Consider the following 14,121-nt stretch of genomic DNA (forward strand, 5'->3'; position numbering starts at 1 on the left):
GTCTCCCTCCTCAGCCTTCTGTTTCCCAGAATTCTCCTCTCTCCTTGTCCCACCTACTTCCTGCCTGGCGACCTACTTCTTGCCTGGTCACTGGCCATCAGTGTTTTATTTATATAGAGCAATATCCACAGCATGAGCTGTGGTACTCCACACCCACACAAGCATGGGTGAGCGCACACGCACATGCACACGCACACACACACACACACACACAAGAGAGAGAGAGAGAGAGAGAGAGAGAGAGAGAGAGAGAGAGAGAGGCAAATCTTTTAAAAATTAGTAATAATAGATTACTTTAAAATTGTCAACAAATTTAGCAATTTTACTACCTATGAAATAGAGTGTTTAATTTGATTTTATGAATTAAACTGACACAGGTCTAAAATAGCTGAACTTTTGGGCAGAAATGAGGATTTTTTTTTTCTACTTTTTATTCAGAGATGGCTAGACTCACATGTGGTTATCAGAAACAATAACGTGATTCCATACTCCCTTCTTCGTCCAGGTTCCATGGACACATCGTGCCTAGCTCCAGTGAAATCACAAGAAACCCAGAGTACTTACTTAGGTCTCACTAGTTCGTTCTGCATTCGAGTGTGAATTTAGTTCTCTGAAATTGTATTCCCTGCCTGTGGAACTTCCATGGCAGTCAAGAGTCAGGTGGCTCCATCCCGGTGGAGCCTAAGCCATGGCTGTCTTTCCGGTCCTACGGCCCAACTCCTGGCATTGGTGGCCAATTGATCCAATGAACAGTTATTATTCTGCCATGTGCAAATCAGTCTACCAAACACAGTGATTGATAGTCAGGTAAAGAGTATAACCTGACACTTGGGAGTTCAGGGAGGAACCTGACTGACTGGGTTCCGATCTTTATTGGCCACTGTGACTTCGGGAAAGTATTTAAGCTCATCACAACACAGTATGTTCTTCAACAACATGAAGCTAATAATAGAACTGTGAAAAAATGTAAGGGTGAGTTGACTTTTTTTAAGCAAGTGGAAATATCTGACATTTAACAAATAGATGGATGTTATCATCTAAGAGCTCAACCCTGTGGAGGGTGGGCAAAATTCTCACTAGGTCAGCCTGTGTTAAATAATGCTATGTAAATATAAACACAGAATAATTCAAGGACAGTACAAAGGGATAAGCCCAGCTGAGTCAGGCTCCACGGAAAACAGAATATTTGTGCGGAGCTTTGAAGCATGAGTAAGGCTTTGACTGAAATAGAAGAGAAGGAAAGATGTTCCGGGCTGATAACCGGCTGTTGTGTGTCCTGAGGCCTAAGAGGGCATAGGCCATTCTCAAGACTGAAATGCGACCACAGAGGCTCTCGCGAGACTGGAGGACCAGAGGGAGCCGGGCCCTGGTGAAGGTTGGAACAAGGCTTTGGAGACAGCGCCTGTCTGACTTCCAGAAAGCACTCTAATTGGCACTCCGGCTTTGCAACCCTGGAGAAACCTAGAGAACAGGAGAAAAGTGCCTCCAAAATGGACCCGTTTTCTAAATTAAAAAATCGCCGACAGTGGAGATCGGTTATAAACAAAAGCAGTTGCATGTCACACACAGTCCGCGTTCTTATCACAAGCATCCAATCTGGGGCATTCCAGGCAAAGGAATGAAGATTTACTGTGTGGATTCACACACCCCGATCTGATCTGGCCCTGCCAGGGCAGTTCCCAGGTGTCCCCAATCCCCTTTCATCAGGGGCTCAAACCATCAGGTGCAAAGGAAGCCTCTGGCGGCAGACTGGGTGCTTCCTCCTTTCTCTCCCCAGGACCGCAGTGGTAGCTTTGGGTCACCTGACTATCTGCCTTCTTCTGGCTCTGAAGTGGTGATCTCTAAACCTGGGCCTACCTCAGCCTTTCTCAGTTTTCCTGCTTCTCTCCAAAGAGCTTCCCCGCCCTCCTCCCCCCCCGGGGGGGTGGAGGGGCGGGCCTTGGCCTCCCGTCTTTGCTGAGACTCTGGTTTCACTATCCGAGGCCTGTAGAGGCCTCCAGCTGTCCTTCACAACTTCCTCCTGCTTCTCTGGTCTCAGGTCTCCCAGTGACCTTGGGTGTGGCACAAAGAACAACAACTACTTTGAAAAACATCATGTGCCATCAATCATTTGTGGTCCTCATTAGATAAAAAGAAAGGGGATGGACAAGGAGAGCTTATTTCACTTGCTACCACAGTTACATGGTTAGCTCTGCCCAGACTGGGGTGGGCGACAATTTTCTAGTAGCCAGCAGCTGACACATTCTATTTTCTCTTTCATGGTTATATCCACGAGAAAGAGAAAAAGACATTATAAAATGGCCCTTGCTTGGTGAATGGTAGTGATGGTTTATGGTTTGGCTCTGAAAACTAAGAAACCAAATAATAAAAACTTGCCTTTCCTCCAAACAGAGTGGAGTATATCAAATAGTCAGAAATTATGAAGATGACATGTAGCCAAGCACGACTTGAAAATAAACACCCACAAGAAGCCCTAAAACAGCCTCTTGCTGTCTCCAATGTAATAGAGATGTCTTTCTTGTCTGGGAAGGGTGTTAACTGCCATGACATAATCCCCTTCACTTCAGTTAAGGGCTTAGTAAGGAGTAGGGCTTAATGGTCCATATTGTCAGCACTGTACCTTCCCAACAGGCAAGTCATGCTGTACATCCTACACAGAATCACTCTTAGCCATCAAGTACTTTCCGTAAAGCCATTCTTTACGGAAATAAAGAAAACATTGAACTGTGTCATTTAGCGGGAAAGAAGTCACAGTAAGCCCAGATGAGCAAGAGAAAAGAAAGACGAAAATTTTCTAGTCTTATATCCCAACCCCAACAAATCCAATCATACGTTTGGAAAAATAATGAACTTTTTTTAATCCCCCAAATCCCTACCCCAAACCTTTTATATAATTCGGCCTTGCATCATTCATAGTTAGGCATACAGTGACAGTGTTTTTCTTACCTTCACCCTGGTGGGGGACAGCCTGTGAGGAAAAGACAGAAACAGAAGCCAGGGCTCAGGAGGGTAACATTTTTTTTAATGTGATAGTTTAATCTGTTTAAGAATTTGTGTCCTGCTTCTCACTGCAGGGAGACACACCAGCACAGGAAGAAAGATCATTTCCTGTCCCATTATGGGCCTCCGTCCCCTACAGCCTCCACATCCGTTGCCCAGAAGTGTGTTTTTATTTTGCTCTGCAGTTCTGAGAAACAACCCCAGGGCCTTGAACATGCTAAGCACCGAACCACTGAGCTGTACCCCTGGCCCTTTCCAGGGTAGGTTTTAATTGACTTTTCTTTCCAAAAGTCTGAGGGTCTCAAATTATGAAGCATAGTAAATCCCTCAAGAGTCTTGTTAAAGTACTCTGTTTGGGGTCGCTCCTTGGATCTAGTAATAATTAAGATTTCAGGGGATTGGACCTGCAGCACATTTTAAACGAATTCCTTAAGAAATCCTGGTTATGGCTGAGTTTCAGAATAATTTTTAAAACATCAGATCAAAGTGCTCTGGACACCTGGGTGTGGGGCATAGACAGCCGGCTTCTGAAAGGCCCTTATCTCAAGGTAGAGGGCTTGCTTGCTATCTGGATGTTTAGGCAGGCCCTAACATGGTAAGTCACACAGCTCACAGCACAGTGGTCAGACTTCTATGAAGAGTCTCTCCAAGAGAGACTCTGTTGCTCAGGGTTCCCTAGTCTGCCCCCTGCTCAACGGATAGTGGCCGTGTAGTATTGGCGTGACCCATTCCACTGAACTAATGTTTTAATCTATGTCTTCCAAAAAGCTTCTGTGGGCAAGAAGATCATTTTCCCCACAGTCCCTGACACACAGCCATTGTCCTTTAAATGTATACTCAAGCAAACCATGGTGTTCCAGCTACAATCAGGTCACTACCAAATAGTCCCAATTTTGCCTATAGAGAGCCCCTTCACGGCTCCCATTCCTTCCTAGAATGCTGCAGATTTTCTAGCATAGAAACTGGGTATTGTGTCTAAAATTCTCCTGGAACAGGGTGTCAGTTTTATGGGGGCGTAGGAATGAATGGCAGAGGCTTGAAGTTCTGATTACATTACTATGAAGTTAGTTTGCATTTTAATCTTTTAAATTTTATTTCTCTGTCTCTCTCTCTGTCTCTGTCTCTGTCTCTCTCTGTGTGTGTGTGTGTGTGTGTGTGTACTCATGTGCACCACCCCAGGACTTTACGGAGGTCAGAGGACAACTCTCAGGAGTTGGTTCTCTCCTTCCACCCCTCACTGGGGACTGAACTCAGATTATCAGGTTTGTGAAACAAGTGCGTCTACCCACTGAGCCATCTTCCTGGCCCTTATTTTTATGTTTCATAAGGAACTAAGAGTCCCACAGCCTCTCGGAGGGAGTCCACAGGTGGGTAGAGGAAGCTTCTCAAAGATGATTTTAAAACACAAGAAAATGTCCCGGTGGCAGATTGTTTAATACAGCAGGAAACCGCCGGTGTCCAGGAGCTCTGAAATGCTAAAATCAGAACACCTGAGCTCCGGTCCGGAGGCGCTCTTCCTCCCCCAGCTCCCAGCAGCTGGTTCAATCTGGCCAGCACTTACATTCCTCACCTCCTCCCACTTCCGTGGTAGAAGTAAGAAACAGTAAGAATTTTACAATTTTGGTATGTTTTCCCTAAGAGAAATAAGAAACATTCCGTGAACCAGGAGTGTTCCTTTCTTTCTTAGATTAGAAAACTGATATTAAATGAGTAAGCCTAATAAGAAAACCTAGACTAGCTTGAACCTCGTCTATACCTGCAAAGTTGCGGTTGGGGGGCGGGGGGTCGGCGCAAAAATACGCAAGGCATATTCTCCTTCAGGCCTGAGGTGCTTTCAGCTCCGATCCTGCCATTTGCTCCTGGATCTGTATGTTAAGGATGTTCAAGTCACTTCGGACTTTGAGACACAAAAAATCCTTGAAGCAGGCAGGAGACTGGGCAGCCTCATATTCGGGGACTCTCTTCATGAGTGGCTGCAGAAGTCACCTTACACAAGGGTCAAGACGTAACGACGTGGAATCATGTCCATACAATGTGTGCTGAGCCTGGGAACCTCACCTTCAAAGACACCCCAGCAGCTCGGCAATCCTGCTGCTGCCCTGTTCCTGCCCCAGCTTTAGGGAGGTGACCCGCATCTGGACCCCCTTGGGGCTGCATAAAGGCGCTCAGGAAGCTGCAGGATGGATCTCCCAGCCCCCCACTACCCCAGGTGTGCTGTGCCTCGCCCCGGGGGTGGGGTTGGGGGCGCAGACTCCTGCTGCGCTCGCCCTGGCCTGTGCAGACTCCACACACCTGGCCACCCCACGGACTTCATTAAGGCTGCTCCTGTGGCACCAGGGCGGGCTGAGAAGTGGGAGTCCGGGCCATGGAACCCACCGAGAAGCTCTGCAGGAAAACGCGGGGTGAGCACGCATCGGGGTCGACCTTGGTGAGGGCTTGCTGAGCCCTCTGACAACCTTAAGAGGCTGCTTAGGTCTGTGGGTGGTAGTGGGAAAGGGAGGCGACCTCACTGCAGCCTTCTGTTTAGGGATCATCCCTGACATGCTGGAGACGGGCCTGGTCTTAAGTCTCCAACACTGCTCTAATCTAGGTTCTGAGGCCCTTCACCTTTCTCAGTACAGTACATTAGTCCAACAAGGTTCAGGTTGTTGAGTGTCCACTCTGTACCATGTTTATTAGTGTGCGACAAGCCCCCCCCCCCCAACTGTTGTAAAGCTTATTTTGTCCCAGTGTCCCTTGGTCCACCTTTATCCTCTCACCCCAGGATGTACCCCCTCTCCCCCTCTCTGAAGTGGTTGCATTGTGTATTTGGAATCAGCTGGAAGAGGCTTCTGAGCCAGCTCTTGCCCCCTAGCTTTATATATCGTTAGAAAGCTGTTTGTTAAGAGGCGACATCAGAAGCTTTAGTCGGCGTTCACTCACACATTTTCTGGTTTCTGTTGGAAATGACAGCAACTCCCTGAAGGGAAATTTCTTTTGTTATGAATATATGCAGAAAAGAGGGCAAGTGTTTGGGAGCCTGGGGAAAGTTCCAGGTGGTGGCCGAGGGTTAGTTAGCCTGTGCTCCTGCACCCCAACCCTGTGTGCCCTTGGGTCGATCATTCTGCAAGCTTATCCGCATTTCTTCACCTGGGGTGGGGGGAATGCCTGCCTCGTGGGGACCCAGTGGGTACTGTGCTCTTTTTTTTTTTTTTTTTTTTTTTTTGGTTTTTCGAGACAGGGTTTCTCTGTGTAGCTTTGCGCCTTTCCTGGAACTCACTTGGTAGCCCAGGCTGGCCTCGAACTCACAGAGATCCGCCTGGCTCTGCCTCCCGAGTCCTGGGATTAAAGGCGTGCGCCACCACCGCCTGGCGCACTGTGCTCTTGATAACACCCATGGCGAGCCCCATCTGTAAGGGGACTCAGAGTTGGGGCAGGGGAGTTTGAGCTTTACCACTGTGTGAAGGGGGGTTTCCTTCTGGATGGGCGCTTCTCCTCACCTGTGGAACACTTGGACTGGGGGGAGGGGAGGGAAGGAGCCAGAGCACGGGGAGTGAGGAGCGAGCTGGGAGGGGGGGAGGGAGGAGGAGCACCTTTCCTGTGATCCCCTCTGATGTCCTTGTGCCTGTTCTGCGGAGCCCCAGGGAGCCTGATTTGTCTCCTCAGCGGCCACAGAGCCTAGCTTCCTGGGGCAAGGGGGCTAGTCTGAGGAAAGCCAGAATAATAGGCCTGTTCTTTCTCTTCCTACTCACCCCTCCCCCAACAGCTGTTTATTAGATCAAACCTGGTGCCTGTCCCCTGAACTTGCACCTCTGATGTCTGGGGGGGGGGGGGGGGATAAGAAAATGTGTACCCAGTTTTCCACTGTTCTCACATTAAGACCCCTCGGGGTTGCAATATTTGTTTATTCCCCTTGGGGATTGAATGACCCTTTCACCGGGGTCCCAGTCGCCTGAGACAAATTGGGAAGCACAGGTACTTATATTATGATTCATAACAGTAGCAAAATTACAGTTATGAAGTAGCAATGAAAATAATGTTATGGTTGGGGGTCACCACTGTATTAAAAGGCTGCGGCATTAGAAGGGTTGAGAACCTATCTAGTCCATCCTCTTGACTGTCCAGTTAGGAAGGTATGCCAGGCATTCAGGCCTCATTTGGTAGACAGGCAAAGGAAAGCCTAGGTTCTAACCACAGATCAGCTGCAGGGAGGAAGGGACTCTACCACCTGGTACCAGGGGCTGCTGCTCTCCACAGGCCAGGAAGCTGGAGGCAAGCCCCGGACTCCTGGGCCGGAGTCAGAGGGACCACTGAAGGCTTCTGTTTCACTTACTGAAGATGACCAGGGCAAGCAGTCCTCATTTCCCAGGGCTGGCTCGGGAAAGAGACCACTGTCAAAGACCTCTGCAGAGTTAATGGTGCTGACACACACAGAGCAGGCCCCAACAAAGACCCAGCACCAGCTGCTTGTAGTCCCCAAGCCCAGGAAGAAGTTACTTCTCTAGAGACAGAGGTAAAGACAGCAAAGCCATCCATTTCTTCAGTCCCTGGTAAGCACGGGGAGCCTAACACCGTGGGGTTGGCATTAATGTCATCTTGAAGATGTGCTACACACAAACCTATGCTTTCTGAACCAGGCCTAGCCCGCAGTCTCCTCAATACATTGGCCAAGAACAGTCAAGAGGAGGACCTGAAGAAGGAGTCCCTAGAAGTGACCTGTCAATTTCGGAAAAAGACTCGAACCCTGTACCGTTCAGGTTAGTTCCGAAAGGCAGAGAAAACTGTAGACCAGTGCAAAGAGTGTGGCCCCAGGAGATGTTGGGGTATGGCTAGTCGCTTTGTCCTACATGTTTTTCTTCATCTGTGGCAGTGCCAACACCTCTGACCCTGAAAGGGAAGGGCAGGCAGGCTGTCTTGTCTTGTTAGACCAGGATAGAAGAATCAGAAATGCATATATCACACTATGCATGAGAGGCGGCATACTCTTGCTTTGGCACCATCTGCTATGGGTGCCCGATGGGCATCTGCTTTTCTTCTCTCCTGCTGTGGTGTCTGGCCTCCCCCATAAGTGTCTTCTTTCTGCAGACCAGCTGGAGGAGCTGGAACGGCTATTCCAGGAAGACCACTATCCAGACAGTGACAAGCGCCGGGAGATTGCCCAGATGGTGGGGGTCACCCCCCAACGCATCATGGTAAAGGGCTGGCTAATTGATCAGTAGGGTGATATGGAAGCTGCTGCTGGTCAGAACTCTCTGGGAGAAGGCATGTGCTCAGTCTCAGCTGGGATAGAGACCAAAGTCAGGCTCAGATGCAGGGGTGTGCCAGCTGTCCTTTGGGCCACAGCTTTAACCAATTAGAGAGGAAAGACTGCGGGCTAGGCCTGGTTCAGCAAGCATGGGTTTGTGTGTCGCACATCTTTAGATGACACTAGGGCCAAACCCATGGTGTTAGGCTTCCCATGCTTACCAGGGTCTTTTTATATTTCCAAGTGAAGAAGTAGCTGAAAAAGTGTCCTTCACAGTGACACCCAGGACTTTGTCTCTGCCAGCATTCTCAAGTTCGGGTCCCCTTCCTCCGTTTGTAGGTGTGGTTTCAGAACCGTAGGGCAAAGTGGCGAAAAGTGGAGAAACTGAGCGAGAAGGAAAGTCAGGATGGTCCTGCAGCCCCCAGTGAGGACAGCAGTCAAAGCAGGTGAGAACGCTCCTGGGTTTTCCACACGGGAGTCCTGGGGGCCTTAAAGGGGAATTGGAAGCTGGGCATCAGAGTGCTTGAGGGTGTTGACTAACCTTTCAGGGGATTTGGGCTGGGCTGGAGTCAAGAGTTGCTGGTGCTTTTAAGTGGCCATTTCCTTGCACTGAATCTGAGTTCTAAATCCAGTGGCCATGGAAGCTACAGTCTTCATTCACTCTGCAGGTCTGCACCTGAGCTCCCAGCTCCCATGCCTACAGACCTAGAACCTGGCCCTGTTCCCCCGAGCACATTTTGGACGCCTTTCCAGGTGAGCTACCACCTTCAGAAAGTTTGTGGGCAGGGCGGGGATGAAAAAAGAAGACAGTCGGAACAGGAAGTCCTTGCTCCATAGAGGTTAGCAGTGGGGATCCCCAGGCATTGCACCATCTGCCATTCAGCAGTGCCATAGCTGCCTCCCAGTGCCCACCTTCTTATGCTGAGATCCCCTATTTTCCATATTTTCCTAGAGCCCCCCATGCTGCTGACTTCTGACCAGACTCTGACCCCCTCTCAGCAAAGTGAGGGTGCTCAGAGGGTAGCAGAGACCTCACCACTCTTAAGCCCCCCACCTCTTCGAAGGACCAACCTTCCTCTTCCTCTTGGTCCTATGCAAACTCCTCAAGTGATGCCCCCACTAAGGGACGTTCCTGGAAGTGACAGCCTACACAAGGACAGCCCCTGTGGGTCCTGGGGCCCCAGGTATGGAACCGAAGTTCAGATGTAACTTGGAGAGAGGAGGACAGCGGGGAGAGGGAAGGGGCTGAGTGGGTCCAAGTGGCTTATGTGATAAGGGAGTAGGAAGATGGGTGAGTCTGGGGTAGAAATGATCCAGTATTTGTAGCAATAGAAGAGAAACAAGGGGAAAGAGTGAGCAGGGGGTCGGGGGTGAGGGGAAATGAGACTGAAGTGATGTCCAAGGGTTGATGTTGCCACAGAGATGGAGAAAGGGGTGAAGAGGGAATGGCTTTTTTTTTTTTTTAAACTGGGAAGAAGGTCACTGTTATACCTTACTAAATGCTCCTCTGTTCTCCATAGCATCTCCTCATCACCCTCAAATTTGGAAGACCTGGGGCCTCAGTATTACCAAGCAAGCAGCCAGTTGGGTTCATTCCAGTTCCCCCAGGCTCCACAGACTCCTCTTTTCCCACCGTTTCAGTCCCAGTTTCCTTATCTGCCCCCCTTCCCTTTCCCCATCCCAAGCTTTCTCCCGCCGGAAGACTCTCTTTTTTCTTTTCCTTTTGGCCTCAGTGGAGACACATCACAGGATTATTGCCCAGGGCCTCCACCTGGTCAGCTATTGCTACAGCCACATGCTGGATACATGGGTGAGTTGGGGCTGGAGAGGAAGGTCTCCACTCCCTTTTGTTTGAATGTGAGGACAGAGCACCTCCTTAGCTGGAAGGCAGAATGAGGCAGGTCATGGGTGGCAAGCAGAACTCCTGCTTGCCCCTGCTTGGAGCTGTTCTGAAACTTTTGTGGATCTGATATCGGAGCACTGGATTCATATTGCTGAAGGGTGTGGTGACCATTAGAAATAATGAGCAAAAGAACTTGGTACAGAATTGGTAGCAGATATTATGCCTAACTACCTAGACTTCTGAAACTCCAAGGCCCTCACATGAATGAGAGGGTTCTTTCTATAGGGGGGGATGAAAGAGATGTCCAGGTGGTTCCAGGTCTCCTTGGTGCTTATATGGGCCAGCCCTTGGCCTCGACCCATGCTCTACTAAATCACAGGACCTGGAGTCCAGGGGCCTGTCTGATCCTGAGGGAGAGGCTGGTATTAATGTCTCACTCAGACGGCACTAGGGACCTGAGCCGTGGTCCTGAGGAAGGAGAAAGAGACTCACACAATTTAGTAGTGTTCAGTGCTCTTAGTCCTGTCCAATAATTCCCATGTTCTTTGACTCCACAGGTCCAGGACCCTGGAGTGGCCACTGTCTGCCAGAACCTCCCTTCCCTGGTCCACTCTGCCCACAGACTCTGGGGCACCCCCTGGGGGTAGACGGCTTCTTTCCAGACCTGCTTCCAGCTCCATGTGCTCAGACTGTGAGCAAGCAGCCTTCATTAGGACTCAATGGGCTTCCTGAAGACACTAGACCAGAGACAGGGTCCTCACTAAGCAAAATGCCAGAGGAGCAGACTGCCTCTTCCCTTGAGCAACCTGCACCAGAGGAGGTGAGAGACAAAACCAAGAACAGTCATGCCACTGAGACGAAAGAGTAAAGAGAAGGTCCTTGTCAGGGGCTGTGAGGCAGAACAGGATTGAGGCACTCATGTAAAGAACAGGATTGAAAGTTTTGAAAGGGATGGGAGTCCAAGGTCTTCCCAACCTGGGCTTTAAGAAGGAAGGGAGCTGGCATCATTTTTCCTTTACCCCTTAGGAGTTCTGAAGAGAACTGGGCCATGCTACTTGTAAATGTTACATCAGTTTCTATGGTTTTGGTTGCTTCCTAGACATTGAGTTCGTGTCCATTGTATGCAATAAAACAGTAACTATTGGGTGTTTTTCTGGGAATGAAGAGCTGTGTTTCTGACTACTTGTCTGGGTTTGTTAGATGTAACCCTCAAGGGAGGTTCCCACTGGGTATCACCATATGGAGCCTGGCATTTCCATGGGCCCATTTCTCCACTAAAAGAGGATTGGGGCACCTTGTGTTTTTCCTTTAGCTCTGCCACTAGCATTGTCTATTCCCAAACCCAAAACTGGAAGTGAGTCTGGACTCCTCTCTCAAATTTGGGCCTGGTAGGAATATTATCATATGAGAAATGTGAGTGGCATGGAAGCTATTGGATGTGACGTGAAGCTCTATGCGTCTGTTACTGTGAATCCTAACTTATTTTTCCTAAAGTTATTTTCTGGTGAAGGGTAGGAATGATAAGAAGGAATGAGGTGGGCTGGAGAGATGGCTCAGAGGTTAAGAGCACCGACTGCTCTTCCAGAGGTCCTGAGTTCAATTCCCAGCACCCACATGGTGGCTCACAACCATCTGAAATGAGATCTGGCATCCTCTTCTGTGTTCATAATAAATAAATAAATGAATAAATAAATAAATAACTTTAAAAAAAAAAGAGTGAGGTGTAGTGGATACCCAAAAAAAGTATAGTAAGTAGATGGTGCTTTCCTGCTTAGGATGATGTCATAGCACTTCTAATTTCTGACAGCATAGACCTCACTGGGTTAGGATGAAGGTTCCAAGGGTCTTTCTGTCTCCTACACCAATAGCTGGGAAAGGAAACAAAAAAATGTGACTGGTACCTGGAAAGAATACCTATGCTAAAATAACTACCATTTCATAGTTAGCTGTAGCTGAAAGCTTTCCTGTGTCCTGCCTGGCCCACGGTCAGGACAAATATCTCTCACCCACTGGTCCAGCAGCCACTTGGACCCAAGTAAACACACAGAGGCTTATATTAATTAAAACTGCTTGGCCATTAGCTCAGGCATACTACTGACTAGCTCTTACATGTAAACTCAGCCCATTTCTATTAATCGATATGTTACCATGTGTTCCGTGGCTTTACCTATGTGCCATTACATGCTCCTCCTCAGCCTTCCTCTTCCCAGAATTCTCCTTGTCTGCTTATCCCACCTATACTTCCTGCCTGGCTACTGGCCAACCAATATTTTATTTATCAACCAATCAGAGCAACACATTCACAGCATACAGAACATCTCACAGCACTTAGCCACAGACTGAAGTTTTGCAGGTTTGTTTATTTACAGCTACTATTTGGGGTTGCAAGCTAATATAGGCAGCTTTGGAAATGGTTTGAGGTATTGGGAAGAGGAGGGAAGAGTGCAGGTTGACAAACAAAAAATCTTTTCTCAAGAGCTCAGGAGGAACAGAGCATGAGAACATGCCCATGTGTGCATGCCTGCCCTCCAGCCCTTTGCAGACAAACTTCAATTCTACATAAAGCCTAAATACTTCTTTTCTCATATGGTGGCTAGCCAAACTGGACCCAATGACAAATTCCACAATGAAGGAAGAAATATTAGATGTACTGTCTGTGTATGAGCTCTTGCTTAAGTATAGGGATAAGATGGTGGATGTACAGTCAGTTTGTATGAGAAGGTAAAGGGCGGAAGAGATGCAAGAGAGATGCATCCAAATGGGACTAGAAAGAAGAGTGGAGACTGTAGGGAATAACAAAACATGGACTGAGTGATAGATGTCATTCTGTGACTGTTTTCTTCTATCAAATAAGTTTTATCAAAGAAGGAGAGTAAAGCCCAGATACAGAAACAGTAAGGTGAAGGGACCCAAAGGTCCAAGGTAAGAAAGAATAGATCATGAGACCAAGAGAAAATAGTTGGGTGGAGCAGGTAGATTCTACATGAAAAGGCAAAGCTGGGAAGATGCAGAGGAAGCTTGAAAGGGGGAAATGGAGGAAGGAGTTCCAAAGATCAGTATTGTCACACAGGAGGAGGCTTCAAGGAATTGAAAGATGAACTAAGGAGATGAGTACAGATTTGTCTCTTGGAGGATGCAGAAAACCACCAGAGAAAATGCACACGATGGGAGAAATGCACAGACCAGGAGGGAGATTTGACTTGGATGTGGTGGGAAATTATGAGAAGTGTAAAACAGTGAGGGGAGGGTATGTGTGGATACTGCTTAAGTGAGTAGAAAAAGGGACCAGCAAGGAAAGGAGAGGGAAGATAAGGAATTCAGGAGAGCAGGTGAAAGGGCATCAGGATGATGAAGTCAAGAGAAGGTGCCAAGGAACTGTGGGGGGAGAGGTAACAGGCAGGGAGAAGAGGGAGGCTCTGGGCTGTAAGGAGCATGGTGAGATCTGTGGCCATATGGAGACAGATGGCCGAGGTCAAGTCTACAGTGTGGGAGGCAGGCTATGTAACCCACCCAAGGAAGAAGCAGGTGGATCTAATAGAGGAATGGATCGCTATGGCTGTGGCAGATGGGAGAGAGCACCCCTGAAATAGGAAGGGCGTTTCTCACGGGGCCAAAGGTGCAGGTGATTTGAATGATATTCAGAGAAGGCAGGGACAGTTAAAGAGTCAAAACTACTGTAGCAAGAGTTAGTGATGGGAAGGGGAGGCATGGAAAGGAGCATTTGTCTATGTCAGCAACAGATCTATACCAATCTAGGGATAGGGAAACGTCAGTGGTTGTGTTAAGATTGTTTGTATTTGCTATTCAGGACTGAGTGGCTATTGGATTAAAACACCGATACTCAAAAAGCTTTCAGGGAGGTGTCTGACACACAGAAAGCATGTGACAGATTTTAGTCTGGGATCCTTTTTCCCAAGTGTTTTTAGCTATGACTCAACCTCCCTGTAAGTGGGAGCTATATTTAGCATCCAACTGGGGTAGCCTACAATACTTCCTAAATTAAAATTTGCTATGATTATTGAATAAATTAAAAAAAACCCACTCTCATAGTGGA

General features: G+C 48.3%; 1 protein-coding gene across 1 annotated transcript; it reads left to right on the forward strand.

The window, feature by feature from the left end:
* Positions 1-6,375: 6,375 nt before the first annotated feature.
* On the forward strand, positions 6,376-11,231 carry Nobox (NOBOX oogenesis homeobox). The gene is given in 11 exon segments (XM_037204292.1): positions 6,376-6,391; positions 7,177-7,395; positions 7,398-7,552; positions 7,652-7,736; positions 8,065-8,171; positions 8,564-8,670; positions 8,893-8,951; positions 8,954-8,977; positions 9,177-9,408; positions 9,745-10,034; positions 10,625-11,231. Coding segments are annotated over 11 exon segments (1,605 nt in total). The 3' UTR covers positions 10,936-11,231.
* Positions 11,232-14,121: the final 2,890 nt, after the last annotated feature.

Source organism: Peromyscus leucopus, chromosome 3 (assembly GCF_004664715.2).
Source record: "Peromyscus leucopus breed LL Stock chromosome 3, UCI_PerLeu_2.1, whole genome shotgun sequence".
Classification (NCBI taxonomy): domain Eukaryota; kingdom Metazoa; phylum Chordata; class Mammalia; order Rodentia; family Cricetidae; genus Peromyscus; species Peromyscus leucopus.